This window comes from Somniosus microcephalus, chromosome 7, assembly GCF_052327205.1.
Source record: "Somniosus microcephalus isolate GS21.2 chromosome 7, FLI_Smic_1.0, whole genome shotgun sequence".
In the NCBI taxonomy this organism is placed as follows: Eukaryota; Metazoa; Chordata; class Chondrichthyes; order Squaliformes; family Somniosidae; genus Somniosus; species Somniosus microcephalus.
Window position 1 is genome coordinate 236,135,194 of NC_140993.1, and position 27,458 is coordinate 236,162,651.

At 44.7% G+C, this 27,458-nt stretch overlaps 1 protein-coding gene across 5 annotated transcripts in view; it reads left to right on the forward strand.

Moving 5' to 3' along the window:
- The window catches only part of LOC147115157 (sperm-associated antigen 1-like), a 169,773-nt gene that overhangs the window by 134,314 nt on the left and 8,001 nt on the right, over positions 1-27,458 (forward strand). For all 5 annotated transcript variants that reach the window (XM_085993451.1, XM_085993453.1, XM_085993452.1 and 2 more), the window contains 3 exons: positions 2,940-3,081; positions 7,522-7,648; positions 10,496-10,672. In XM_085993451.1, the coding sequence (XP_085849577.1) occupies positions 2,940-3,081; positions 7,522-7,648; positions 10,496-10,672 (446 nt within the window). The remainder of the gene's footprint in view (positions 1-2,939; positions 3,082-7,521; positions 7,649-10,495; positions 10,673-27,458) is intronic.

A 27,458-nucleotide genomic window follows, 5' to 3' on the forward strand; every position in this document is an offset into this window, starting at 1 on the left:
TTAACGTTTTCGTTTTTTTTAACACCGATATTCCATTGTAAAAGGGGAAGTTTTCGTTAGTTCAAGTGATTTGAATTGATTGCCAGCTCTGGGGAGTTCCACAACGCAACCTGTGGTAGAACAGGGAATGACTGATCACAACTTCAGGATTTCCCAATGTATTATGTTTATCTGCGCATGTGCTAAATCCTGAAGTTGCTAACCGTTTCGCCATCATTACCATTGCAAAATCCGCGCCAATGTATTGACCATGAGTTCCAAGTATTTGTAATACAGGAAACTCGTTTAAACGGCACCTAAATATCCGGAATTCTCTATTAACCGGCAAAATTCTCACTCTGAAAACAACACCTCAATAACCGGCAATGTTGCCGAGTCCGAGTCTCCCACGGTGGCCGAGTTAGTCAGTGGGGGTAGTTCTCCAAACTGCCACTACTCGGCTTCTTGGCGCCGTCGGAAGTCGGAACACCTCAAAACCCCTGTAACAGGAGTCTGACTCTCCCGCGCTGTCGGTAGTCTCTTCTGATCCGCCATTTTACAGGGGTACTGTGTGTCTCCCACGCTGCTGGTAGTCATTGCAGCATTGCATTATGGAAATCCCAAAAGTTGGTCCAAGCAAAAGGAAGAGAGTGGTGTTAACTTTAAAACAGAAAATCGACATATGCCAACGACTAGAAAGGGGAGAGAAGCGTATCAACATTATGAATGAATTCAAAATCGGTTCATCAACAATCTACGACATCAAATCACAGAAGGATAAGCTGCTCAAGTTTTATTCAAGCTCGGAGACATCTAAGAGTGTAGAGAAATGGCGTACGCTTCGTAAGCCTAAGCTTGAAGAGCTGGATACCGTGCTTTATGAGTGGTTTTCTCTTAAGCGTTCAGAGGGTGTTCCGATTTCCAGACCCATGCTAATCGAAAAAGCGAAGGATTTCTATGCAAAGATGGAGCTCACTGACGAGTGTGCTTTCTCTGAGGGATGGCTAACGTGCTTCAAGGTACGGCACGGGATACGACGACTCGATAGTTCTGGGGAGAAGAAATCAGCTGATCACGACGCCACAGAAGAATACTGCGATTGTTTCAATCGGATTGTGCAGCAACATGTTTTGTCGCCAGCACAGCTATACAATGCCGATGAAACTGGCTTATTTTGGAGGTTTTTGCCAGGATCAACGCTTGCTGGGGCTAGTGAGGCTAATGCTTCAGGTTACAAGAAAAATAAAGATTGTGTAACCGTGCTAACATGTGCGAACGCTGTTGGATCACACTGGGTTAACCTTCTTGTCATTGGGAAGTATAAAAATCCCCGTGCATTTAAAAATGTGAGGCACTTACCTGTTGAGTACAAAGCTCAAAGAAATGCTTGGATGGATAAGGAAATCTTTTCGAATTGGTTCCATCATATTTTTGTTCCATCTGTGAGGGAACATTTCCGTAGAATAGGAAAACCTGAAGATAACAAATGCATTTTATTGCTTGATAATTGTAGAGCCCATCCGCATGAATCCGAGTTGGTTTCGGGAAATATTTTCACCATTTATTTGCCACCAAATGTAACTTCTCTCATACAACCCATGGACCAGGGTGTTATCCAAAATCTCAAGTGTCATTACAAGAAAGACTTCCTACAGAAACTGATAAGCCAAGATGACAATATTCACGCATTTCAGAAGGAATACAATCTTAAAGATGCCATCTTTAATGCTGCATGTTCCTGGAACTTGGTGAAAGGTCACACTTTGAGACAAGCCTGGCACAAATTGTGACCTATACTGTTTGCTGAAGGTTCTTCTTCAGAGGAGGAATTTCATGGGTTCAATGTTCGTCCCAAGAGGAGTACAATAATGGAAATGGCTGGCATGGTGAAAAATGTAGGCCCAGCAAACCCTCTACGTAACCTCAGTGAAAGTGATATTGAGCAGTGGGTTGATGCAGATAGAGAAGTTGCTGTTGTGCATATGCTAAGTGATGATGAAATAATGGAGAATGTTTTGAATCTAAAGAAAGAAAAGGAAAGTGAGATGGAAAGTGAAGAGGATGAGATTTCTGAAGAGAAGAAGATTTCTTGGGCTAAAGCTGCAGAAGGATTTGCTTTATTCCTCAAATTTGCTGAAAGGCATCCTTGCTATTCTGCCCAAGAAGCTATGCACCTCCATATTCTGCATTCTACCTTTCTACAAAGAAGGCAAGAGTCCACTAAGCAAGCAGACATCTGGGACATGTTTAGGAAAGCTTCCAAAAGAGTTGAGGCAGTGGAAGTGCCTGAAGAATCTGTTGAAGTGCATGATCCTGATGACCCAGCTGACATGGATATTCCTGATGAACCAGTTGACTTGGAATAAGTGTACAGTCAACCACAGTACATTATACTGTACTGTACAGTCGTTTATAAGTTTTGTTTTACTGTTAAGTAATTAAAGAGTTATGGATTACCCTCAACTGGCAGTACTGTACTTAATCAAGCATCTTCCACCATCCATTTAACACAACATTCTGTAGGCGAGTACCCAATTACTGTATACTGCACATTTCTTGATTTTTTTCTTTTTCTTTCTTAAAAATAGCCTGGGTAGATAACCCTCTCCGTCATCCAGAAATTTTGATAAACCGGCAACACGTCGGTGCCGGATAAAAAAGAGTTTCCTGTACTGTGAAAGACCTTGATATGAATGTGTCGTTGCAGTACTCAAAATTCACCATTATTTCACTAGTGAGGGATCCTCTATGTAGCTCGTCAATAATGGTGATTATTGAGCAGTAGTTCATCATAGAACATGTGTGTATATAATGAACAGTACATGTACAGTAAACATTCTGATTGCTTTCTAAGGGACAGTCACATGTGCAGCATAGTACTTTAAGATTGTGAGCCTCTCAGATCATTCATACTTGAAGATTTGTTTTAAAAGTTCATGTTTTGTATGCAATTCTTATAGGTAAAAACATAGAAGAGCATTTTATTTCCTCGAAGCAGGAAGGGAACAGTTTTGTGAAAAAGACCCAGTACAAAGAAGCCATTGCAAAGTACAATGAATGCCTAAAACTGAAATCCAATGAATATACAATTTACACAAACAGGTAAGAAATATAGCCTCATACTCTAATCTATAAATAACTCTAACTTCCTAGTATATGGAAAGGACTTGTTTGAATGTAATCTGTATCTACGCCTTAGTTACAAGAAAGAAGCTCCCATGGTAGCTGACTCACCGGAGTGGCATGAAAACTTAACAAAACACACCCTGTCTATTTGAATTCTTTAAACTTCTATTTAGTCCTAAGTATCCTTTAGGTCCAATGATATGCATATTGAGTTTGAAGTGAGTCACAGCTGTGCCCCTCCAAGTGATTAATCCCTCTCATTCAAGTTCGTTTTTTCTCAAATGTTGACTTGAAGAACCATATGCTTATCATTAATGATTGCTTCCGTTGCTGTACTGTTCTTCACTTGTGTCAATATGGCACAAGTAATTCAAAGAGACATGTCCTCAAATTGCAAGGCCCTCCTGACAGCACAGAGCGTCATAGGGGTGCGTGCAGGTTATAAAATCAGGTCTGTAGGCCTGTGCACCATTTTTTTGCATTATAGAAACAGACCAGCTTTCATTTACAGTCTCAAAAGTTACGTTAATTGACCCCATGCCAAACTTCACATTCTTCTGGCGAGTTCCACCCTCAACACTCACCTCACCCATATAAAATATGGAATGTGACTTCAGCCCCTGGCCTGGACCGCTGAAGTTGGATTTGTAAAAGTTAGGTTTATGTTGGGAAAGTTGACAAACAGGTTTTTAAAAAAGAAAACATTGATGCCTAGTTGGATTTTTCTCCTTGCATTCATTTCTGTTGTGGTGGTGAAGATCATTTCGCATCTTCATTTTTATTTTACAACATTTTCATCCAATATTGTTGCTTGCGGCTGCAGCAAACCAAGTGCTCAGAACGGGAGTTTATTTTGGGGTTCCTATAACACTGCGCATTTTAGATGAGGAAGATGAGTTCATAAGAGGACACTAAAAGGAAGGGTGATGACACCTGAAGAACGGTGTACCCCAGGATCTGATTTACAGACATTGCTACCTGGGCATGTCGGACAAGACGTGTCATCGACACCTCCACTGCGCAATTTCTAAAATAGGAATGGCCTTTCTAGTAGGTGTGAATGTAACCACTAATTAATGCTAAGCATTAATGCCACCTGATCCTTCCAAGCCACCACTTGTGCCAAATCACGCATGTGACAGATGCAAGGAACACCACCTTCATCACTTTCACTATAGAAAGGGGGCATCAGGTGGACAGGGCACAAAACCCTTACCAGGTGCTAGGATTCCCATCTCTATCTATGATTTGTTTCATGAGTTTTATGCGCCAAGTGTAATACAGGAAACTTTGTGCTATCCGGCACCGACGGGACCGAGCTGTTGCCGTTCCCTCAAAACTGCCGGACACACCAGCATTTATGTTGAAGCATACGGAGCTTTTGTAGGATTCGCAAAATTGAACTTTATATTATAAAGGGTCGAATGGCAGAAGAGGCCATGATTTTAAAGACTGTTTTAAAAGAAGCCTAGGAAAAAGGGGCATTCAAAATGGCCACCAGACCCCGTGACCAACTTATTGGGACACTTTAAAATGGTTCCTGCTGTCCTCAGACAGCTTTGTGGATTCAGCCCACAGTAAGTTCTGGAAGCTGTTTCTGAGAGAACGAAACCAGACACCCACATATACATATAGATTGGATGCAGATCCAGTCAAGATCGGCCTGTAGATAAAGGCCATCTAAATGTTTAACCAGACAAAAGGGAACAGTTTCATATTCATGAGAAGAGCATCAAGGACCCGTTAAGGACATCACCAGGACATTAAAAACAATGAAGGTCATTCCAGACCAGAGATGGCCCGTTACCGGCCATCCAAGAACAGTTTAAAATATAATAACTACCCCGCTGTGCTCCCAGCCCGCCAAAATTAAAACAAAAGACTAACCCGATTTGGCGCGAGATAGGGGCTTCTGATGAGAAGTATATCTGGGAACCCAGAGGTAGAACGAAAATGGGAGGAAGCCATAGACGGAGCGGCCATCGTGGAAAGAAGCCATCGAGGAAAGCCATCGTGGTGCTACCATCATCGCTAGAAGAAGGAGAAGAAGACTGTTCGAGCTGGCGTCCCGCCCCAGGGAAAAACATCGGGAGATCATCGACCAATCCCGGGCCGTTGACGAAACGAGAGGCCATCGACCCACACCGGCTCGGGAGAAGAGACAATTAAAAAACTACAGAAAAGATGATGGGGGCCAGCCCGAGGCTCCTCTGACCAGGGTCGAGCAAACGATCCCCGACCCCGCCGACATCCATCCAGACCAGCCGATGTCCAGCCATCCCCGACCCCCACCTCAGGAGAGAGGTGTGGCGCAGTTCGCTGGGGCTCCACCAACCACGTGGAGACGGGACGCCTGAAAGAATCAAACGCAGACCTGTTTCAAAACCTTACACTTCCTAGTCGGATTGGTGAGCATGTTTCTGGCCCTTCATAATCAGATCTAGATAGGTTTAAGGGGGTGGACATTTAAGGGTATAATTAACATGAGTTGTCCCTCGATGTTCTGTGTGTTTTCCCCATTTCATGATGATCTTTGTAGAATATAATATGCCTATATTTGCCTTAGTTAGTACTGTGTCGTTATGATTTGTTTGTGCTTTCCCCTCCCATGTACCCTCTTGTTTTGCTTGCATTTTGATTTGTTTTACATTATGCAATGAAATTCCATTTCGTTTCATCAAACTTGGTCTACAAGAGTTTTCTCTACATTGTAGTTCCTGCCCCAAAGTCCAGAGTACAGAATCTAAGGGGCGAGTGGGTCGAACCACTCACGGTTTTACTGTGCAAGAGAGAGAGGCCTCTAGAGAGAGAAACCTCTGCGATCTAAAACCCCTTACACTTTTCATCTCCGTATCTGACAACAAACACTGTTGCTTAGCAACAGCTTCTAAACAGTCGGCCCGTACCTTGGAAGCGTCTCTGTAGCTTAGCAACAGCTTCAGAGAGACTTTCCAGAGCCTGACTGTTGGAAAAAAAAAAGCCACGAGAAGAAAAAAAACATAACAAAACGGCTCCTGATTTGTGCCGGTGGCTCGAGCTTGCCGGACACTTAGCCTCCAGATAACACAAAGTTTCCTGTAATATGTAAAAAGATGGGTAGATTTACCTTGGGACTCTTTCTGATACCAGAAAACTTCTTCCTCATTTGCTCCCAGATCCAACTACATTCACTGTCTGTGCAATGTTCATCAAGGCAGCTTGCGACTTTGTTTTCACAAGAAGATTCCCCCTCTCCTCCAATGAGAATCATGCTCCTTTGCTGTGCCTCCTGCAGCAGGACTTCCAAGGCATCCCCAATAAATGGGTGAGTCTTCACAACAATCCTGTATGCACACATTTTTCCCCAGTCATATTTCCACAAACTCTGGAAACCGCAATCGCTAGTTGCACAAACCAAGTTTGTCACATCGAAAAAACACGTCCAAGGGTGAGCAGCAGTCCTTGAGTAAAGTAGGTGTCATGCTCCAGGCCTCTTGCAGTGCCACTCTACTGGGACGTATGTGACAGCAGCCCAGCAGTGACTCTTCTTCCTACCTTCATTTTTACCTCCCAACCTGAGGATGCACTTGTCTCCATTCACTGACATTCAGCACAGATGAGATCAGGAATGCAGCAGTGGAAGTGCTTAACCTGTGGTGGTCCACTCTATGGCACTGTACTTTGGTGCTTCAAAACAATGGGCACCACCCCTTCCGCACCTTGTCAACATTTATATGCTGCAGCTGGGTAAGAATGTGATGCAAAATGTGTTTTATTTTGAACTAAGTTTGGAGCATTTAATTGATATTAAACCTTACAACAGGTTGAATTTGTATAGCACCTTTTAATGTAGAAAATTGTCCCCAAGGCGTTTCATAAAGACATAATTTAAAAAATGGATGTCAAGCCAAAGGAGGAAATATTAGAAGGGGTGAACAAAAGCTTGATGAAAGAGGCAGGTTTCAAGGAAGTTCTTAAGGGATGACAGGGAGATGGAGAGGAGGTGGGATCTAGGGAGGGAATTCCAGAGCATAGGGCCTAGATGCTGAAGGCACTGCCACCAATTGAGGAGCAAAGGGAGGGGGGATGCACAAGAGGCCAGACTCTCAAGAGGAGTTCTGGGGTTGTAGGGCTAGTAAATGTTAGAGATAGGGAGGGTTTTCAGTAAAGAACAAGTTTTGTTTCATGCTCAGTTAAACTTTTCTATTTGATGGGTTGAGTGCAAGTTGGAAGAGGGGGTCAGTTGTAGGATTACCTACATTACAGGAGTTGCCGTTTCATTATGAAGTTGCTGGAATGTGTACATGTATATCTACAATTTTTCTCACCCAATATTTGACATTTTTAGGTTAACTGAGTGGCTCTGAAAATTTCTCGACATGCCACAGACGTGCATTGTTAAACAAAAGCTGATCTATTTTGCTTTGTTTTTCCTAGGGCACTGTGTTATCTGAAACTTAATCAATATAAGGAGGCTGAAGAGGACTGTAACACAGTTCTGCAGTTGGAGCCCTCTAATATAAAAGCTTTTTACCGAAGAGCCCTGGCTTACAGAGGATTAAAAGTAAGGCACTGGAATGAACACTGGAATTTTATCCATTAGTAACAATAATAGTTGTGCTGGTGTGTGGAGATCTTGGGGTAGATATGGGATCCTAGCTGTGCTGTACCAGGACCGTTGACAATGCCTGTGCTGTAATGAGCTGACCTCACCACATAATTCAAGGTCAGCTCATTATAATAATAAAAAGTCCCCAAGCACATGATTATCCAAATGAATCTCAGTGAAACAGTAAATTAACATTAGCTTTGTATAATTATATTAATATTAGATATTGGATGATGTGTAGTTCCAGCAGTTGAGGGTGGTAATCTCCAGATTACTACCTGGGCCACGTGCTAATTGGCATAAGGATAAATTGATCAGGAAAGTAAATGTGTGGCTGAAAGACTGGTGTGGGAAGGAGGGGTTCTATTTCATGAGACACTAGCAAAAATACTGGGACAGAAAGGAGCTGTACCTGAACCAGACTGAGACCACAGTCCTAGCAGAAAGGATATACAGGAAACTCTCGATTTACCGGCACCCAAACAACTGGAAATCTCGGTTAACCGGCAAAATTCAGGAGTAGGTTCAATTAAGTTTTTCTTCATATTAGTGGCCGTTTCTTGATTCTTGGCTGTGTAATCGGGCATTCCTGCACTTGTTGCTAAGCAACAGGGACGCTTGGTCTGTGGTCGGGCTTCTTGCAGCTGTTGCTAAGCAACAGGGAAGCTTGGATTTGTTACTGTGTACGGAGCTCTCGTACCTTTTAACTATAACTCTCTGTAATCCGGACTTTTTGATAAACCGGCACCACGCCGGTCCCGTCAGTGCCAGATAAAAAAGAGTTTCCTGTATAGGACTGTGAAAAGGATTTTAAACCAGTAAAGGGTGACCAGGCAGTGGAAACACTATGGAACAGCAAAAGATGCACGACTCTGGTGGGAGTTGTCTACAGACATCCTGACAGTAGTGATGTAGTGGGGGTGTGTAAAAATACGTGAGATCAGTGAAGCATGTAACAGACACAATGGGGCAGTAATTCCTCCCCAAACGCGTGAGTACGGAAGGGGTACTCACGCGTCTGGCCGGAGGAAATGCCGGTTTTCAGCATGCACAGCGCATGCGCTGAAAACCGGCATTTCCTCTCCTCTAACCCAAGAGTTGAAGAGGCTAGCACGTGCGCTGTAGGGGGCAGCGCGTGCGTCTTGGATTTCCTCTGTTTTGGGGGATTTGCGCATGTGTAAAGGCCTCCGGTCTTTACGCTTGTAAAAAGCACACGTAAGTATTTATTTTTACAGGTAAGTGGTGTTTTAGTGCAATTTAGAATTTTTTTTTTCCACAGGTTTATTATTTTAAAGAATCTACAATAAGGTAAATTTAGTTTTAGACCCTTTTTATTAAAAATTTATTATTTTCAAAAAAAAATTATTGTTTAAATTATTTTTTTTAACTTATACTTAATTTAATGATTGGGATTTTTTTTAAATTTTATTTAAAATTTAAGTAGTGTTTTGGGGTGCAGTACTTCTCATGAGTTTGACAGTTCTTACTCTCAAACTTATGAATGAAGTTTCCCCTCCCCTGATTGGCTGAACAGTGCTCACCTGATCCCAGCCGGCACATCGCATTAACTACGCCGCTGGGTCAGGTTAGCACAGCGCGCCAACATCAGAACCTGGCCACTGAAAGGAAATCCACTGCGGGCCAGGTTTCAGATGTCGGCGCGCAGGGTGAGTGCACATTGGGGGCTTGCACGCGCGGCAAGCCCCCGACACCAAGTTCTGGGCCAATATAGTTATAATGGGCGATTTCAATTTTCACATAGACTGAGAGAAGCAGAACAGCTCAAGTAGTAAAGACTTCGAATTTCTAGGATGTATTTGTGACAGTTTTCTGGATCAATATGTTTTAAAAGCAACAAGGGAACAGGCCATGCTTGATTTAATGATGAGTAACGAGTCAGAATTAGTTAACAGTCCGACGGTAAGTGAATATCATGCAAATAATGACTATAATATGATTGAATTTGATATTAGGTTTGAGTGAGAGTGCGTGGATGTGCATTAATACCAGCTGGGCCTCAATTTCCTAAATGTTCCGGGTGTCCCGCCTGAACCCAGCCAGATCCACCACCTTGCTGGTGGGCGGGAGCAGGAATTCGATGGCAGGCCGTAGCCGGGGACCCATGAGAACAGTCCCTAGCAGTCAGTTGGGGGCAATGGGGGAACTCTGGAGGCGATCGGAGGGAGGTGGGGGGTGCGGGGGAAGCTTTGGAGTAAAGGAGGCCTAAAGCCCAGAGGAGCACTCCTGCCCTTCCTGGCCCACAAGGAAACCTTTTTTAAAAATGTAACTCTTGCTGCCTGGGCCTCTCCTGGCCCACAAACCAGCTTCCAACAGGCTTGGCCTGACAGGGAAGCTGTCGCTGCTGTCCCACTCAGGTACTCCAACTAAAATTGTAGATCGGACCCCGATCTGCATATTTAAACATGACCCTGCTGCTTTCCTCCAGGTGTCCTGCTCGCCTGCTCAAAAGAGCAGGTTAATTTCGGGACACAGCGGGATCAGAGAGGGTAAGTGACTGCCGTCATTTTAACTGCCCTTGGCCGGTTTCCACCAAGCAAAGGGGGTTAAAATCGGGGCCTTAAACATAATTCTGCCACATGTATATGCATGGAGCTGGCTCAGGGACACCAGTTTCCTGGAATCTGAATTAAAATAGCACCAATATAAAAGCAGTTTGAGATTTTTGTGGTGCTCCTAAAAAATAAAAAAAAATGATCAGTTTAAAATACAACCATGTAGGTCACTACAATATCCCTTAGCACAGATTTTTGTTTTGTTTTGTAAAAGTAATTTTTTTTCCAGTGCTACACAGCTAGTATTGATGATCTCAACAAAGTACTGAAGCTTGACTCGAATCTTGCTGAGGCTCAGAAAGAATTGCTGGAGGTTTCTGAACTTTTGAAAAAAGAGGGAAAAGGAGACTCTCTTTACAAGACCAGCAATCAAGAAAAACCGAGAAAAAGTATCCAGATACAGGAGGTATATATTTTATTCTATATTACCTGACTAGATTGCAAGTGAACTTGGCAGTCAAGAGACAGACATTTTCGCACTAATTAGCTCTCCGAACCATCCCAGCTGATATGAAAGTGGCTTGAACATGAGAGGGCTACCACATGAGCCAAGTTGACGCTCTAGCTTCTACAAATAAGGGCCAGTAGAGTGGTGGAGGCCATTGGCTCCCAGCACATGAGCCTTGCACAGCAGGCAGCCACACCCCAAGTAAACTTGCATATTATCTAAAGCCAGTGGCTACGATGACTTGTTTTTACGACCCTAACACCCTACTAAATCTGATTCTGCAATCCCACACTACTGTCATGGAAAATGTGGGGGGGTGGGCACACAGCTTGTACTTTTGTGCTCAGTAAAATTAATAGACAGAAAAGTTATAGGCTGCACTGTTGCAATTTCTCATGATGTGCTCCCTGTGAGAATGGTTCCCCATTGCAAGCATAGGATTGCCGATTCAACTCTGATATAAAAGCAGCTTGTATGTGTTTGACAAATGCAAAGATCAGTTTCCACATGTACACTAATGATGCTCAGCTCAACCTCTCAGTCGTTCCCTTGACTGCTTCAGTGTTGTCAGACCGCTTGACCGACATCCAGTCTTGGATGAGTCTATACTTTCTCCAGCCCAACATAGGGAAAACTGATACGATAGCAAAATATTGCGGATGCTGGAAATTCGAAATAACAACAGAAAACGCTGGAAAAGCTCAGCAGGCCAGGCAATATCCGTGGAGAGAGAAATAGAGTTAACGTTTCAGGTCGATGACCCTTCATCAGAACTGAGAAAAAAGGCAGGAAATGAAACAGATTAAAAGGCCAGTTTGGGGGCTGGGAAATGGGGGAGGGGATGAAAGAACAAAAAGGAAGTGAAGAGACATTAAGAGGTATTCGAGACGAGATAGTAATAGGACAAGTAAAGAGACAAAAGATGGCTCTAGATGAAGTGTGAAATGCGCTGGCAGAATGAGAGACAGTTGCCATGTGGGAGAAAAAAAAGGGAAAAGGCACAAACCAAAGGTGTGGATAAAAAATATATAAAAATGTAATAGGGGCCGAGGTTATGATCTGAAATTGTTGAACTCGATATTGAGTCCGGAAGGCTGTAAAGTGCCTAATCGGAAGATGAGGTGCTGTTCCTCGAGCTTATGCTGAGCTTCCGTGGAACAATGCAAGAGCCCGAGGACGGTGAGGTCTGAGTGGGAATGGGGCAGTGAATTAAAATGACAGGTGACCGGAAGCTTGGGATCACCCATATGGACTGAATGGAGGTGTTCCGCAAAGCGGCCACCCAATCTGCATTTGGTCTCCCCAATGTAAAGGAGACCACATCGTGAGCAGTGAATACAGTATACTAGATTGCAAGAAGTACAAGTAAATCGCTGTTTCACCTGGTAGGGGTGTTTGGGGCCCTGGACAGTGGGAAGGGGGGAGGTATCAGGGCAGGTGTTGCATCTCCTGCGTTTGCACGGGAAGGCGCCAGGGGAAGGTGTGGTGTATGTGCCTTTAAGAGCCCCAGGTGTGCTGTAATGCCGGTAATTGCCACTTGGCTATATAAGCCTGTATATTGTGTATATCCGTTAGAACCCCCCCCCCCAGACTTTGCTTAGTAAATACCTATGAACCAACTCCTGTCTTCAGTGTCTTTATCAACACACGGACACTACAGTGGCGACGAAGTGGAAACGGACTTTCCTGCAATTCGGCAGCACCTCAAGGACATCGATTCCTCGGGCGTCCAGAAGACTCAAGGAAGTGAGAGAAGCTGTGGTTTCACCAGCTGGCCAAACTGGTGGCAGGTACTGCGCTAATCCTTCCTGGGCGTCAGGCTGGGGCTCCAGCGGCTGGCTCTACAGCTGAGACAGGCAGCGAAATCGGAGGCAAGCAATAACGGACTGGGAGGGAGCACTCGGGAGACGGCCGGCGCAGCAAACAGGTCAGCGTTCAGACCTCCGGCGGGAACGAGTCTCCAACAGTAAATTAAAAAAAAAGAGAACGGAAACCGCAGTAAACAGCGTTGTTATCGGCAGCAACGGCGGGAAAGCGCGGGAAGCGCCATATCTTTGCTACAGAAAAGAAAAAAAAAGCGTGGGAAGCGCCATATCTTTTCTGAAATGCCTAAATCTGGTACTATTGATGCTTTTGATAGCGAAATAGAGGATTGGACCACATACGTGGAAAGAGTAGAGGTATATTGCACTGCAAATGGAATAGAAGATGAAAAAAAAGCTTCAGTACTTCTGAACTTAATGGGCGCAAAGACATACGGGCTGTTACGAAATTTAATCACTCCAGCCAAACCAAAGGACAAGAATTTTAAAGAAATTGTTGATACCCTGCAGGAGCACCTAAACCCAACACTGCTGCTGATAGCGGAACGATTCAAGTTCTTCAAGAGAAATCAACACAAGAATGAAAGTAACGCTGATTACCTAACCGAATTAAGAAAGCTATCAAAGTACTGCCAATTCGGGGCAGGACTATCAGATTATCTTCGAGACAAATTCGTTTGCGGTCTCTTAAGTGAAGGAACACAAAAAAGACTGCTTTCTGAAAAAGATTTAGCATTGGACAAAGCTTTCAGTATGGCTGTATCATACGAAGCAGCAGCAAAAGGAGCTGCAGAGATACAACAAAAGACACAGGACTTCGGCACCCATGAAATGAGACAGGGTTTCGAAAGATGTTATCGCTGCGGCAGATCCACCCATAACCAGAGGGACTGCTGGTTCAAGGACAAAGCATGCAGGCAATGTGGGAAGATTGGACACATTGCACGGGTATGCCTATCTGGACAAAATAAATCCACTGACAGAAAAAAAAAAATCAATAAAGAAAAGTACAGGAAGGTACAAATGATGACGGACAGTAGCTCTGAAGACCAGAAGAGCGATAGCGACTTCGAAAACAAGAGACTAAGCTGTCTCAAATTACATAATGTACTTGCCAAAGATGATTACCAAACCATTTGGGTTACCCTCACAATAGCAGGGTCCCCAGTTAAAATGGAGCTAGATACAGGATCAGCTCTAACCGTAATAAATCGATGGGATTACGAGAGGCTGTTTTCGCATATACCTCTAAAAGACACATCCATTATCTTAAAAACATATACGGGGCAGAAAGTATACCCCAAAGGAAAAATAAGGGTGCCTGTTGTATACAACGGCAAAGAAATACAAAAGTTGTATTTATACATTCTACAAGATGGTGGTCCACCGTTGTTGGGACGTGAATGGATCAGGAAGATACGTTTAGACTGGCACTCCATTCAGGCACTGACGGTGACCAGTAAGGAAAAAAACAATGATGACATCATACCTGAACGATTAAAAGACATCTTACGCCAAAGAAGTGTTTCAAGAGAAACTAGGAACCTTGAAAGGCATCACCGCCTCAATAAAAGTGGAAGATGCAGCAATTCCCAAATTTTTTAAGGCAAGACCGGTGCCATACGCAATACGTCCAGCAGTCGAGGCAGAGCTGGAGAATTTGGAAAAAGCAGGCGTATTATCCAAAATAGATTGGAGCGAATGGGCAACACCCATCGTTCCAGTCATGAAAAAAGCATTGAATAAAGATAAATCTGAAGAACAGAGAAAAATTCGCATCTGTGGTGACTTCAAGGTGACTGTAAACCCGATCCTTCACACAGTACAGTATCCTCTTCCGAGGATAGAAGATATTTTCGCCTCACTATCCGGAGGGAAACGTTTCACCAAAATTGACTTGGCACAGGCATATCTACAGATGGAGGTTGAGGAGGCCTCTAAAAAGTATCTCACGATAAACACACACAAAGGCCTGTACCAGTACAATCGACTGGTTTTTGGAGTAGCATCAGCTCCAGCTATCTGGCAAAGAGCTATGGAGCAAGTCCTGCAAGGGATTCCGGGGACTCAATGCTACCTAGACGACATCCTTATAACAGGAGAAAACGACAACGAGCACCTTGCCAATTTGGAGCAGGTGCTCACTAGGCTGAAAGAACGGGGCCTACGAGCGAATCGCCCCAAGTGCGAATTTTTCCAAAATCAGATATCATATTGTGGCCACATAATTAATAAGGAAGGGTTGCATAAGTCACCTGAAAAAATTGAAGCGGTTATAAAAGCCCCAGCACCTGAAAATGTTTCACAATTAAGGTCGTTCCTGGGATTAATAAATTACTATCATAAATTTTTACCGAACTTATCAACTCTTCTACACCCTCTTAATGAACTTCTACAAAGAGGAGTGATTTGGAAATGGAACGAAGACTGTAAACGTGCCTTCCATAAATGCAAAGTCTTAATCACATCCGAAGAAGTTTTGGCTCATTACAACCCATCACTGCCAATCAGACTGGCGTGCGATGCATCCCCTTACGGCATAGGAGCAGTATTATCCCATAAATTCCCTGATGGCTCGGAACGGCCAATAGCTTTTGCGTCACGCTCATTAAACTCAGCTGAGCGTAACTATGCCCAAATCGACAGGGAAGCACTCAGCCTGGTATGGGGAGTGAAGAAATTCAACCATTACCTACACGGACAAAAATTTACCTTGTTGACTGACCATCAACCCCTCATCTCCATATTCAACCCTAAAAAAGGGTGTTCCCATTATGACAGCGCAAAGGCTACAGAGGTGGTCCCTTTTTCTAGGGGCTCACCAATACAACATAGAATACAAAGGGTCAAAACAGCATGGGAATGCTGACGGTTTATCGCGCCTACCGTTGCCAATGGTAGAAGAGGCACCTACAGTAGACCCAGTAGAGATGTTCCACTCTACCATAGTGGAATGTCTACCAGTGACAAATTCTGCCATTGAAAGGGAGACGAGAAATGACCCGACTCTCTCACGGGTCTACGATTTAACAGTGAAGGGATGGCCAGCACATGGCGAACCACTGTTGCCAGCATTCTCGCAAAGAAGAGAACAGCTGTCAGTGTGCCGAGGAACCTTGATGTGTGGATCCAGAGTGGTGATTCCACCCAAACTCCAGGATAAAGTGCTAAAGGAGCTTCACGAGGGGCATCTGGGTGGAGTGAAAATGAAGAACCTAGCTAGGGCGTTTGTATGGTGGCCAGGTATCGATGGAGACATCGAAGACATGACCAAGAGCTGCCTAGGATGCCAGAAGGTCCAAAACGCTCCACCACAAGCCCCTCTACATCCATGGGAGTGGCCCTCATCTCCCTGGCAAAGGGTGCACATCGACTTTGCTGGTCCATTTATGGACTCAATGTTCTTAATCGCGGTTGATGCACACTCCAAGTGGCCGGAGGTAATAAAGATGTCCTCCACCACCACGGAAAAAACCATCACAGTATTAAGGACCATATTTGCCAGGAATGGGCTGCCGGAACAGATATGTTCTGATAATGGACCGCAATTTGTGTCCGAAAAATTCAGAAAGTTCTTAAAAAACAATGGGGTTAAGCACTACACGTCCGCCCCATACCATCCCGCCACCAATGGATTGGCTGAAAGGTTTGTCCAGACCTTCAAGAAGGCCATAAAGGCCATGGGTAATGAAGACATAAAACATCAGCACAAGGTGGATAACTTCTTATTCGCATACAGGAATGCAACACATATGGTTACCAACCAAACTCCCGCCATGATGTTCTTCAATAGAAACCTAAGATGCCAGCTGGATTTGGTCAAGCCCAACATCAGAAGGGACGTGGAGAACCGGCAGTTTCAAGGCATGAATGAAAGGCCAACTAGGGCCTTCCAGATAGGTCAACAGGTTTTGGCCCGGGACTACCGTACCGAGAAATGGCAGCCTGGAACTATCTGCACACGACTAGGACCGCTGATGTATACCGTGGACATTGGAGAAAGCATAATAAGGCACCATGCTGACCAAATCATAAAGTCATCCGAAAAGGGACAACCTACACCACAACTCTATACATCTAACGATGAAGTAGAGATACCCATATCTACCTCCGATCCGGTGAAACTGGAACCCGATGAACCCGACACTGGCATTCAAGCCGAATCAGCCTTGCCAGAAGAACCTACTACACCACCAGAAACTACTACACCCCCGAGGTGTTATCCGGACCGAGTCGGGAAGCCTCCTGAGAGACTAACTTATAATTAATTAACTACAGCAATGTATATTATTTTGCTTATAACATGTAATTAATAATTACTTAAAATATGATGTACTGGTTAGCTAAAAGGGGAGGAAGTGTTGTGTATGTGCCTTTAAGAGCCCCAGGTGTGCTGTAATGCCGGTAATTGCCACTCGGCTATATAAGCCTGTATATTGTGTATATCCGTTAGAACCCCCCCCCCCCCCCCCAGACTTTGCTTAGTAAATACCTATGAACCAACTCCTGTCTTCAGTGTCTTTATCAACACACGGACACTACAGAAGGGGTGTTGGGGGTGATAGAGGAGTGGACTAGGGTGTCTCGGAGGGAGCGGTCCCTACGGAATTCTGAAAGGGGAGGGGAAGATGAGTTTGGTGGTGGGATCACGTTGGAGGTGGCGGAAATGGCGGCGGATGATCCGTTGAATGTGGAGGCTGGTGGGGTGAAAGGTGAGGACAAGGGGAACCCTATTGTGGTTCCAGGAGGGAGGGCAGAAGTGCGGGAGATAGAACGGACATGGTCGAGGGCCGTGTCAACCACGGTAGAGGGGAATCCTCGGTTGAGGAAAAAGGAAGACATGTCGGCAGCACTGATGTGGAAGGTGGCATCGTCAGAGCAGATGCGGCAGAGACGAGACGGAGAAACTGGGAGAATGGAATAGAGTCCTTACAGGAGGTGGTGTGGGAGGAAGTGTAGTCCAGGTAGCTGTGGGAGTCAGTGGGCTTGTAGTGAATGTTGGTCAATAATCTATCCCTAGAGAAGCTGAGGAAGGGAAGAGTCGGAGATGGACCATGTGAAGGTGAGGGAAGGGTGGAAATTGGAGGCAAAGTGAATGAAATTGTCTAGTTCAGGGCGAGAGCAGGAAACGGCACCGATACAGTCATCAATGTACCGGAAAAAGAGGTGAGGAAGGGGACCAGAGTAGGACTGGAACAAAGAGTGTTCCACATATACCACGAAAAGGCAGGCATAGCTAGGACCTGTTTCCAGTTTCCTGGCCCCAACCGCCTCCTTTTCACCATGGACGCACAATCCCTCTACACCTCCATCCCCCATCAGGATGGCCTGAGGGCGCTCCGCTTCTTCCTTGAACAGAGGCCCAACCAGTCCCCATCCACCACCACCCTCCTCCGCCTGGCTGAACTTGTTCTCACATTGAACAACTTCTCCTTTGACTCCATTCATCTCCTCCAAGGTGTTGCTATGGGTACCCGCATGGGTCCTAGCTATGCCTGCCTTTTCGTGGGTTATGTGGAACACTCGTCTTGAATACCTCTTAATGTCTCTTCACTTCCCTTTTGTTCTTTCATCCCCTCCCCCATTTCCCAGCCCCCAAACTGGCCTTTTAATCTGTTTCATTTCCTGCCTTTTTTCTCAGTTCTGATGAAGGGTCATCGACCTGAAACGTTAACTCTATTTCTCTCCCCATGGATGTTGCCTGGCCTGCTGAGTTTTTCGAGCATTTTCTGTTCTTATTTATAGGGAAAACTGAAGCTGTTACTTTCAGCGCACAGCACAAACGTGTGTTACTGATTTCATCGCCCACTCCAGTCACTGTCTCAGACTGTACCAAGCTATTTGCAACCTTGATTTCCCTTTATAATCCTGAGCTGAGTTTCAGATCAGACATCCTCTGAATGGCAAAGACTGCTTACTTTCACCTCAGCACTGCCAACCTCTGTACCTTCTTTAACCGCTGAAAACCTTGTACATACCTTGAATGGCTGAATCTTAACACCCAAAAACTGGGCTGGGGTCGGGTCAGAGGTTAAAATTCAAAAAATCTGAAACAGGAACCCAAACTGCTTCGAGCAGTTTTAACGGAAGCGGGACGAGGAGCGGACGACCAATCCACTCGCGGGAGGTGGGTTGGTAATTTAAATGTTATAATGAGGCTGCATGCCTTCATTTTAACAGTAATTCTATTTTTAACTCGTGTCGACCGGGCTTGAGAAACCCAGCAGGTGAAAGGAGGGGAGAAGGGCTGAATCCATGAGGTAAGTGCCTTTATGCACTGATTGTGGGCCAGTAGGAGTAGGAGTGTTTCCACAAACTACTCAGTAAACCCCACCCCCCCTGCGATATGTCTGCTCCCCACCCACCCTCCCGGCGATCTGTCTGCTCCACTCCACCATCGACTCCTGACCACCATCTGCTTCCCATCTCTTTGACAAAACTTTCAGTCACCCCTTCTAATCTCTCCTTTCCCAGCTTTGTGTCTATTTTTTGTACGCCTGTCTGTGAAGCACCTTGGGACATATTTTATGTTAAAGGCACTCTATAAATGCATGTTGTTGCAGCAACGATTATAATTTAGTGTTGGACATGCTTGAATAGAAAACTTTGTTGCTGTAAATTTCTCACGAGAAATGACACATCCTTTCAGGTCCTCCTAGTTTAAATTGGGGTTTTTTTAAAGTAGAAATTGAACAATAGTGATCAGTACACCAGATTTCATTAACTTGCAATATTTAACTTTTAGCTCTTCAGTTCAGCAAAATAATAATATCACAATGTTTCACTAACTCTCCTAATAACAGTGAACTTGGACCAGCATCTGTAATACAAAACTTGTATGTGAGGTTGCATCTACCCCAGTGGAGCCATCATATGTTTCCTTCCACATTGATGAAACAGGAAGAACTTAATCCATCCACAGAATTCATTTCACAGTTTGCAGTTGTCCATTAACCCCTGCTACAGAGACACTCTGCTGTGAGAAACCTGCAACTCCATGTCAGCTCTCGCAGCCAATCCACATCTTGAGGACAAAATGGCCCTGGCCTGATCCACACAATAGATGCTAGACCCACATCCATCTTTCGTCGAGTTACAAAATCCCATTTTACTCAGTTGATCATTCACAGAACAAAGCAAGCCATTAGATTAATTTACTTTGAAGTACATCTACTGTTATAGAGTTTGCTATTAAAAATGTATCCACACAAGACGCATGCTCTGTCTCTGCAAACCAGTGGCAAGTGACCATAAAAGGCCATGGCTGGTGCCTGTTGATGCCTATATATTCTCACTAGCCCAGCTGCTGCAGTAATCAATTTAAAATGACTACCAACATCTCAACAATAGTTTATTAAAAAAAGATTTGACAAATCCACCTATCTGACACAGGCAGCATTCCCTCAACGCTACACAGCTGATGCTAGCTAAAAAGGCTGGTGGTGGGGTGGGGGGGGGGGGGCGGTGGTGGTAAGACAGACAACTAAGCAAAACCAATTGAGAGTGTTGAAATAGAATAAGAAATACTAAAGACAAGACAGAAGAAGTCAGCGTCCTTGATAGCCTTTGCTAATTACTTGTTCTCTGCTCTCACTTTATTCTGATCTGCCTCCAGTGCCTTTTGCTTTATTCCTCCACGATAGGCATTTTCTGACCTCTGGATTATCTTTTCCAGTAAGTACTTCATGTTAAAGATCTCCCATTTATCCCAACACAATTTATGTGTGCTGCCATTTGTGTAGGCAGCTCATTCTCCTCAACTTTTGCCAGCTGAAACATATCACAAGGTGAAAGTGGGATTCTCCTGATCATCTGCCGTAACTTCAAGCGGGAGATTGGCAGAACCCTTGGAGAATCATCGTAAATGGTTAAAAACTATGAACACCTTTTCACCGGGGGTTCTGTCAGAGCACGCTGCGGAAGTTGCTGGCACACATTTTTAAACCTAGCTGATGGGGATGGGGCTGACATTTATTAAAATGATTAAAGAAACTGCAGACTATAGTAATCCTGAGAGGATTGTGTGGAGTGGTTCACTACAAGAGCAATTTATAGACTATCTATCGATGTGGCAAGAGTAAGCTTGTTGAGAGGAAGTGGAATTTAACCCTCTAGGTTCCAGATACATTTTAGAGCTTTTAAAATATGCAATCAGTTTTATAACTTTTTAAAATATTTTTGGTGAATTTATCTAGACATCAGGGTGGGCGCCATCAGAGACTTTATCCATTTTTAATTTTGCTACTGATGTCTGAAAGTATTAAATAAAAACAGAAAATGCTGGAAATACTCAGCAGGTCAGGCAGCATCTGTGGAGAGAGAAACAGAGTTAATGTTTCAGGTTGATCCTCGAAAGGTCATCGCCCTGAAACGTTAACGCTGTTTCTCTCTCCTCAGATGCTGCCTGACCTGCTGAGTATTTCCAGCATTTTCTGTTTTTATTTCAGATTTCCAGCATCTGCAGTATTTTGCTTCTGAAAGTATTATACTTATCACTCGCAAGAAAGCAATTTATAAGTTGTTACTTACACTTTATAAATTGCAATCTAATTATATTGTTGGAAAGTCACTGACATAAATCTTGAATTTAATTACATTATCAAAATGGAAAAATGCAGTTCTCCCATTATAAAACCTGCTCCCATTATAATAGTGCATTTGGCTGGCTCCAGTTAACATGAACTTTACTTCCCTTTTCAAAAATTGAAGAACCAGACAACTTTGTAAGTGGTTCATTCAACTTAAAATTAAGTATGTTCCCTTGAGACTGGAAAGGCCTAAAAAAAAGATTAACAAGACTGTTGGCAATCAGACAGACTTCAGAACAGAAGGAGTTCTTTGGAGCAGGGGCACATTACAAATGCCCATGAACTGTTGCATTCCCTCTGGTGATTCAGCTTGTGAAATGTAAACTTGAATATGTCTCCTGATCGAGGTACACACTTGCGCCTAATGCAGAATTTATTACATTATTTGCAACCTTACTTTGAATGGGTGGTCACAACTTGCAATACTTTTTGAACATGTACGGGGTAGAATTTCCACTTTGGGTGAAACTGGTGATTCCGGTGCAAATTGCGCCCGTTTTGTAAAGTGCTTTTCCCCCCCCAAGTTTCCGCTCAAGCTCATTTCCATATTGCCGAACACAAAATTTGCCATGAGCCAGCTCAATTGGGCAGCGTTTTAAAATGTAATTTATTTTTTTAAATTTGCTTTAAGAAATATTCCTTGATCTATTTAAGAGTGGTAACTTAGTAACGTTTGATTACTACAGCTGAAAATGGGTCTATCACAAAAATAAGCATTTTAAATCCATGTCAATCCACCAACCGTAAGTAACCTGATTTTAAATTACTGAAAATAACTTTTTTTTTTAAATGCTGAGGTGCAGTAGTCAGTTCCTTAGTAAATTTTTAAAAAATCATTCAAAACCGTTCAAAGCATACTTATTAGTGTCCTTGCGCCCAAAAGATCCAGCTTAATTTTTGAGCCCTCCTTGAGGGACTGCAAACGCGTGCAATTTGTAGAAACTCCCAATGGTGATTAATTCACCCTGGGGGCGTGGTCACTTTTGTGGGCGGGGACTGCTTCTAGCGCAATGTTTTTAAAACTAGCGCAAAAGATCACGGAAACTTGAGTTGCGCTGAACGCAAACTTGCGCTTAAAATACCACAATTTTTTTTATTCGTTTATGGGATTTGGGCGTCGCTGGCAAGGCCAGCATTTATTGTCCATCCCTAATTGCCCTCGAGAAGGTGGTGCTGAGCCGCCGCCTTGAACTGCTGCAGTCTGTGTGGTGAAGGTACTCCCACAGTTAGGGAGGGAGTTCCAGGATTTTGACACAGCGATGATAAAAGAACGGCGATATATTTCTAAGTCAGGACGGTGTGTGACTTGGAGAGGAACTTGGAGGTGGAGGTGTTCCCATGCGCCTGCTGCCCTTGTCCTTATAGGTAGAAGAGGTCGCGGGTTTGGGAGGTGCTGCCGAAGAAGCCTTGGCGAGTTGCTGCAGTGCATCTTGTAGATGGTACACACTGCAGCCACGGTACACCAGTGATGGAGGGAGTGAATGTTTAAGGTGGTAGATGGGGTGCCAGTCAAGCGGGCTGCTTTATCCTGGATAGTGTAGAGCTTCTTGATTGTTGTTGGAGATGCACTCATCTAGGCAAGTGGAGAGTATTCCATCACACTCCTTACTTGTGCCTTGTGGAAAGGCTTTGGGGAGTCAGGAGGTGAGACACTTGCCACAGAATACCTAGCCTCTGACCTGCTCTTGTTGCCACATTATTTATGTGGTTGTTCCAGTTAAGTTTCTGGTCAATGGTGACCCCCAGGATGTTGTTGGTGGGGGATTCGGCGATGGTAATGCCATTGAATGTCATGGGGAGGTGGTTAGACTCTCGCTTATTGGAGATAGTCATATGTGCCTGGCCCTTCTGTGGCGCAAATGTTACCTGCCACTTATCAGCCCAAGCCTGAACGTCATCAAGGTCTTGTTGCATGAGGGCATAGACTGCTTCATTATCTGAAGAGTTGTGAGTGGCGCTGAGCACTGTGCAGTCATCAGCGAATATCCCCATTTCTGACCTTATGTTAGAGGGAAGGTCATTGATGAAGCAGCTGAAGATTGTTGGGCCTAGGACACTGCCCTGTGGAACTCCTGCAGTGATGTCCTGGGGCTGTGATGATTGACCTTCAATCACCATAACCATCTTCCTTTGTGCTAGGTATGACTCCAGCCAGTGGAGAGTTTTCCCCCCGATTCCCATTGACTTCAGTTTTACTAGGGCTCCTTGATGCCACACTTGGTCAAATGCTGCCTTGATGTCGAGGGCAGTCACTCACCTCACCTCTGGAATTCAGCTCCTTTGTCCATGTTTGGACCAAGGCTGTAATGAGGTCAGGAGCCGAGTGGTCTTGGCGGAACCCAAACTGGGCATCAGTGAGCACGTTATGGGTGAGTAAGTGCCGCTTGATAGCACTGTCGATGACACCTTCCATCACTTTGCTGATGATTGAGAGTAGACTGATTGGGCGGTAATTGGCCGGGTTGGATTTGTCCTGCTTTTTGTGGACAGGACATACCTGGGCAGTTTTCCACATTGTCGGATAGATGCCAGTGTTGTAGCTGTACTGGAACAGCTTGGCTGGAGGCGCGGCTAATTCTGGAGCACAAGTCTTCGGCACGATAGCCGGGATGTTGTCGGGGCCCATAGTCTTTGCTGTATCCAGTGCGCTCAGTCGTTTCTTGATATCACGTGGAGTGAATCGAATTGGCTGAAGACTGGCTTCTGTGATGGTGGGGACTTTAGGAATAGGCTGATATGGATCACCCACTCGGCACTTCTGGCTGAAGATGGTTGCAAACGCTTCAGCCTTGTCTTTTGCACTCAACTGCTGGGCTCCACCAACATTGAGGATGGGGATATTCATGGAGCCTCCTCCTCCTGTTAGTTGTTTAATGGTCCACCACCATTCACGACTGGATGTGGCAGAACTGCAGAGCTTTTGATCCGTTGATTGTGGGATCGCTTAGCCCTGTCTATAGCATGCTGCTTCCGCTTTTAGCATGCATGTAGTCCTGTGTTCCCACCTCATTTTTAGGTACGCCTGCTGCTGCTCCTGTACACTCGTTGAACCAGGGTTGGTCCCCTGGCTTGATGGTAATGGTAGAATGAGGGATACAGATTGTGATGGAATAGAATTCTGCTGCTACTGATGGCCCACAGCGCTTCATGGATGCCCAGTTTTGAGCTGCTAGATCTGTTCTGAATCTATCCCATTTAGCACAGTGGTAGTGCCACACAACACGATGGAGGGTGTCCTCAGTGTGAAGACGGGACTTCGTCTCCACAATGACTGTGCGGTGGTCACTGCTACCAATACTGTCATGGACAGAGTTATCTGTCAAGTAGGTTTTTCCCTCGTGTTGGTTCTCTCACCACCTGTCACAGGCCCAGACTGGCAGTTATGTCCTCGGCCAGCTCGGTCAGTAATGGTGCTACCAAGCCACTCTTGGTGATGGAGTCCTCCACCCAGAGTACATTCTGTGCCCTTGCTACTTTCAGTGCTTCTTCCAAGTGGTGTTCAACGTGGAGGAGTACTGATTCATCAGCTGAGGGAGGGCAGTAGGTGGTAATCAGCAGGAGGTTTCCTTGCCCATGCTTGACCTGAAGCCATGAGACTTCGAGGTCCGGAGTCAAATTTGAGGACTCCCAGGGTCACTCCTTCCTGACTATACCTGCCGGTGAGGACATACCCAGGGATGGTGATGGAGGAGTTTGAAAGGTCTGACCATGTCAGGCTGTTGCTTGACTAGTCTGTGGGACAGCTTTCCCAATTTTGGGACAAGTCCCCAGATGTTGGTGAGGAGGACTTTGCAGATCGACTGGGCTGGGTGTGCCATGTCCATGTTGATGCCGAGTGGTCCGTCTGGTTTAATTCTTATTACTGTGTTTCATAGCAGTTTGTTACAACTGAGTGGCTTGCTAGGCCATTTCAGAGGGCAGTTAAGAGTCAATCACATTACTGTGGGTCTGGAGTCACACATAGGCCAGACCAGGTAAGGACGGCAGATTTCCTTTTTAAACCTAGCTGTGGTGGGATTTGAACTCACGTTTCTGGATCATGAGTCCAGGCCTCTGGATTACTACCCCAGTGACATTACCACTACGCTACTGTTCCCAGTACGCAAATATTGGGGGAATTGCGCCATAAAAAGCAGCACAATTGAGCAAAAATACCAGGCCCAAAACACAACCTGCCTGAAATAAACTTGCCAGGTTCGCTAACCAGGAAGATGCAGTAAAGATGAATCTTGCCACCATTACAGATGGAACGTGTCGCCGTTGTGCTTAGTTTACTTTGAGTTGTCACCAACTGCACAAGATTCTCATATTGAGATCTGCAGCCTAGAGCAGTATAAAATCATCTGCAGATTGTAGATCCTTGTAAGTAAATCTCTGTCCACAAATATAGTGACTGGAAAAGAGGAAGAGGTTAAATAGTTAAGATCAGGAATTCTACTTATGGGAGTTCAGGAACTTAAAATGGGGCAAAGAGACTGACAGCACTTTGAATGATGGAAATGAAGACAAGCTGATTGATCCTAGGAAAAGATGGTTTACTTCAGCCACAAGATTAAGTCCATCTTGAAGGACTCAAGTGACAGTAAAGATGGAGCACCTGACAACAGGGATGGAGCTACGGTAGAAGGATTGTGAGGGTCAAAGTCCAGATTTGGCCAACTTGGAACAGCACAACTATGACAATGTCCTCCAATGCCGTGCTGCCGTTCACATCAGACTCAAAACAGCAACATGATTGGGAATTTAAAAGTTAAGTGAGTGGTAACCATCCCGTCTCCTCCTGGCCTCCCCACTGGCTCCCAGCATGGACTGAAAAGCATGTCCTGTAAGCGAGGACAAGATTGTCTGGCAGTGAACTCTGAAAAGCAGTTATAAATGCTCCTTCCTCCTTTATCTCTATCTCATGCTCTCTCTCTCTCTCTCAACAGTTGTTGTTTACTTGTTGCCAAATTTAGCCTCAGCCGCCACCTGTTTAATACTGCAAATGCACAGCAAGTGTGTTAGCATCTGAAAAGGGAAGACAGGCCAGATTACAACAATCAGGAAGGAAAGTATGAACGTTCAAAACTGTACAGAGAGAACAAGATCATAGCTTCTACCAAATGAATTTAATTTTAATTTGAACTGCATTTTCTATCTGTACTTTCACTTTCCAATATCAATTAAATAGAAACAGGAAGTGAAGTTTAATATTTTGTTAGCAGGAATATGTTGTACACCACTTTGTTCAGCTGAATCTCTCTTAGTCACATACAGCTCCATTTTTGAAGTGCAAGTAATGTTGAAACTATTGAAAATAAAGGATTATGTTTTGCACTAAATTTCAATCAAAATGGCAAATTATTTTCTCCTTTTGGCCTAACTCCCTCCCTTTCTTGCCTTCTTTCCTGAAAGCGCAGACACTTGGTGGGTACAGTTCCACTGGTGCCAGCAGCCTTGCAGAACCACACCCAAATGAGCATTTTTAATGTGGCAGGTTGTTCAACCATAGGGGGCATATTTCCCCCACCCCGGGACAATGTCCACTTGTAGTACACTTACTGCTGCCATGGCCAAGATTAGCTAACACAATACAGACTAGGGATTGAACCTGAGGACTTCCTGATCCCTGTGGCTCAGCACCACAACAGGTGAGTACATTTACCCACCAAGCCAATGGGGGAGACAACAAATTATTTTCTGATTAATATGCTCAGATTTATTGAGGCGATAAACACCTAAACGGATCGATCTGTCTGTCTGTCCTTCTGTCCTCACGTGTGCGTCTGTCCGGCTATGCGCTCGAAAGTTATAGAGCGTACCTACGCGTGCGTTACGTCGAAAGAAAGCTTACCTTTCCAAAACGGTCGTAAGCATATTTACGTTTTGGCCGGACAAAAATTGCGCCCGCGGTATCCGAAAAACGTTCAAAATTCCGCTCATTAGCATCTCATTAGTGACAGTGACCTCGAGGTCGACCAATCGTACGCCGGGTTCCTGGCGCGTGCGGCCGGGCCCTCCTACGGTCGAGTGACGGGACGATTGACCAATCCTACGCTTTGGTGACCTGACGGTCGACCAATCGGTGCGTGTGTGGGCGGGCCTTATCGTTCTGAACCGAGGTGAGTCGCCGCCATCTTGATTCCAAACTTTTCCTTTCTTTTTCCCGCTTTCTGCATCTTTAAAAAAAAAAGTTGCTTTTAAAACACATATTGTTTTAAAAAAAAGTTAATTACTTTCTAAATCTTTTATCTAATCTCATTAATTTTCCTACCTTTCCCCATTTTTCCAGGTAGGCCTCAAAGCCTCGGCCTCTCCTCCGCACCCACGCCCGAGCTAGGCACCTCCCGGCCC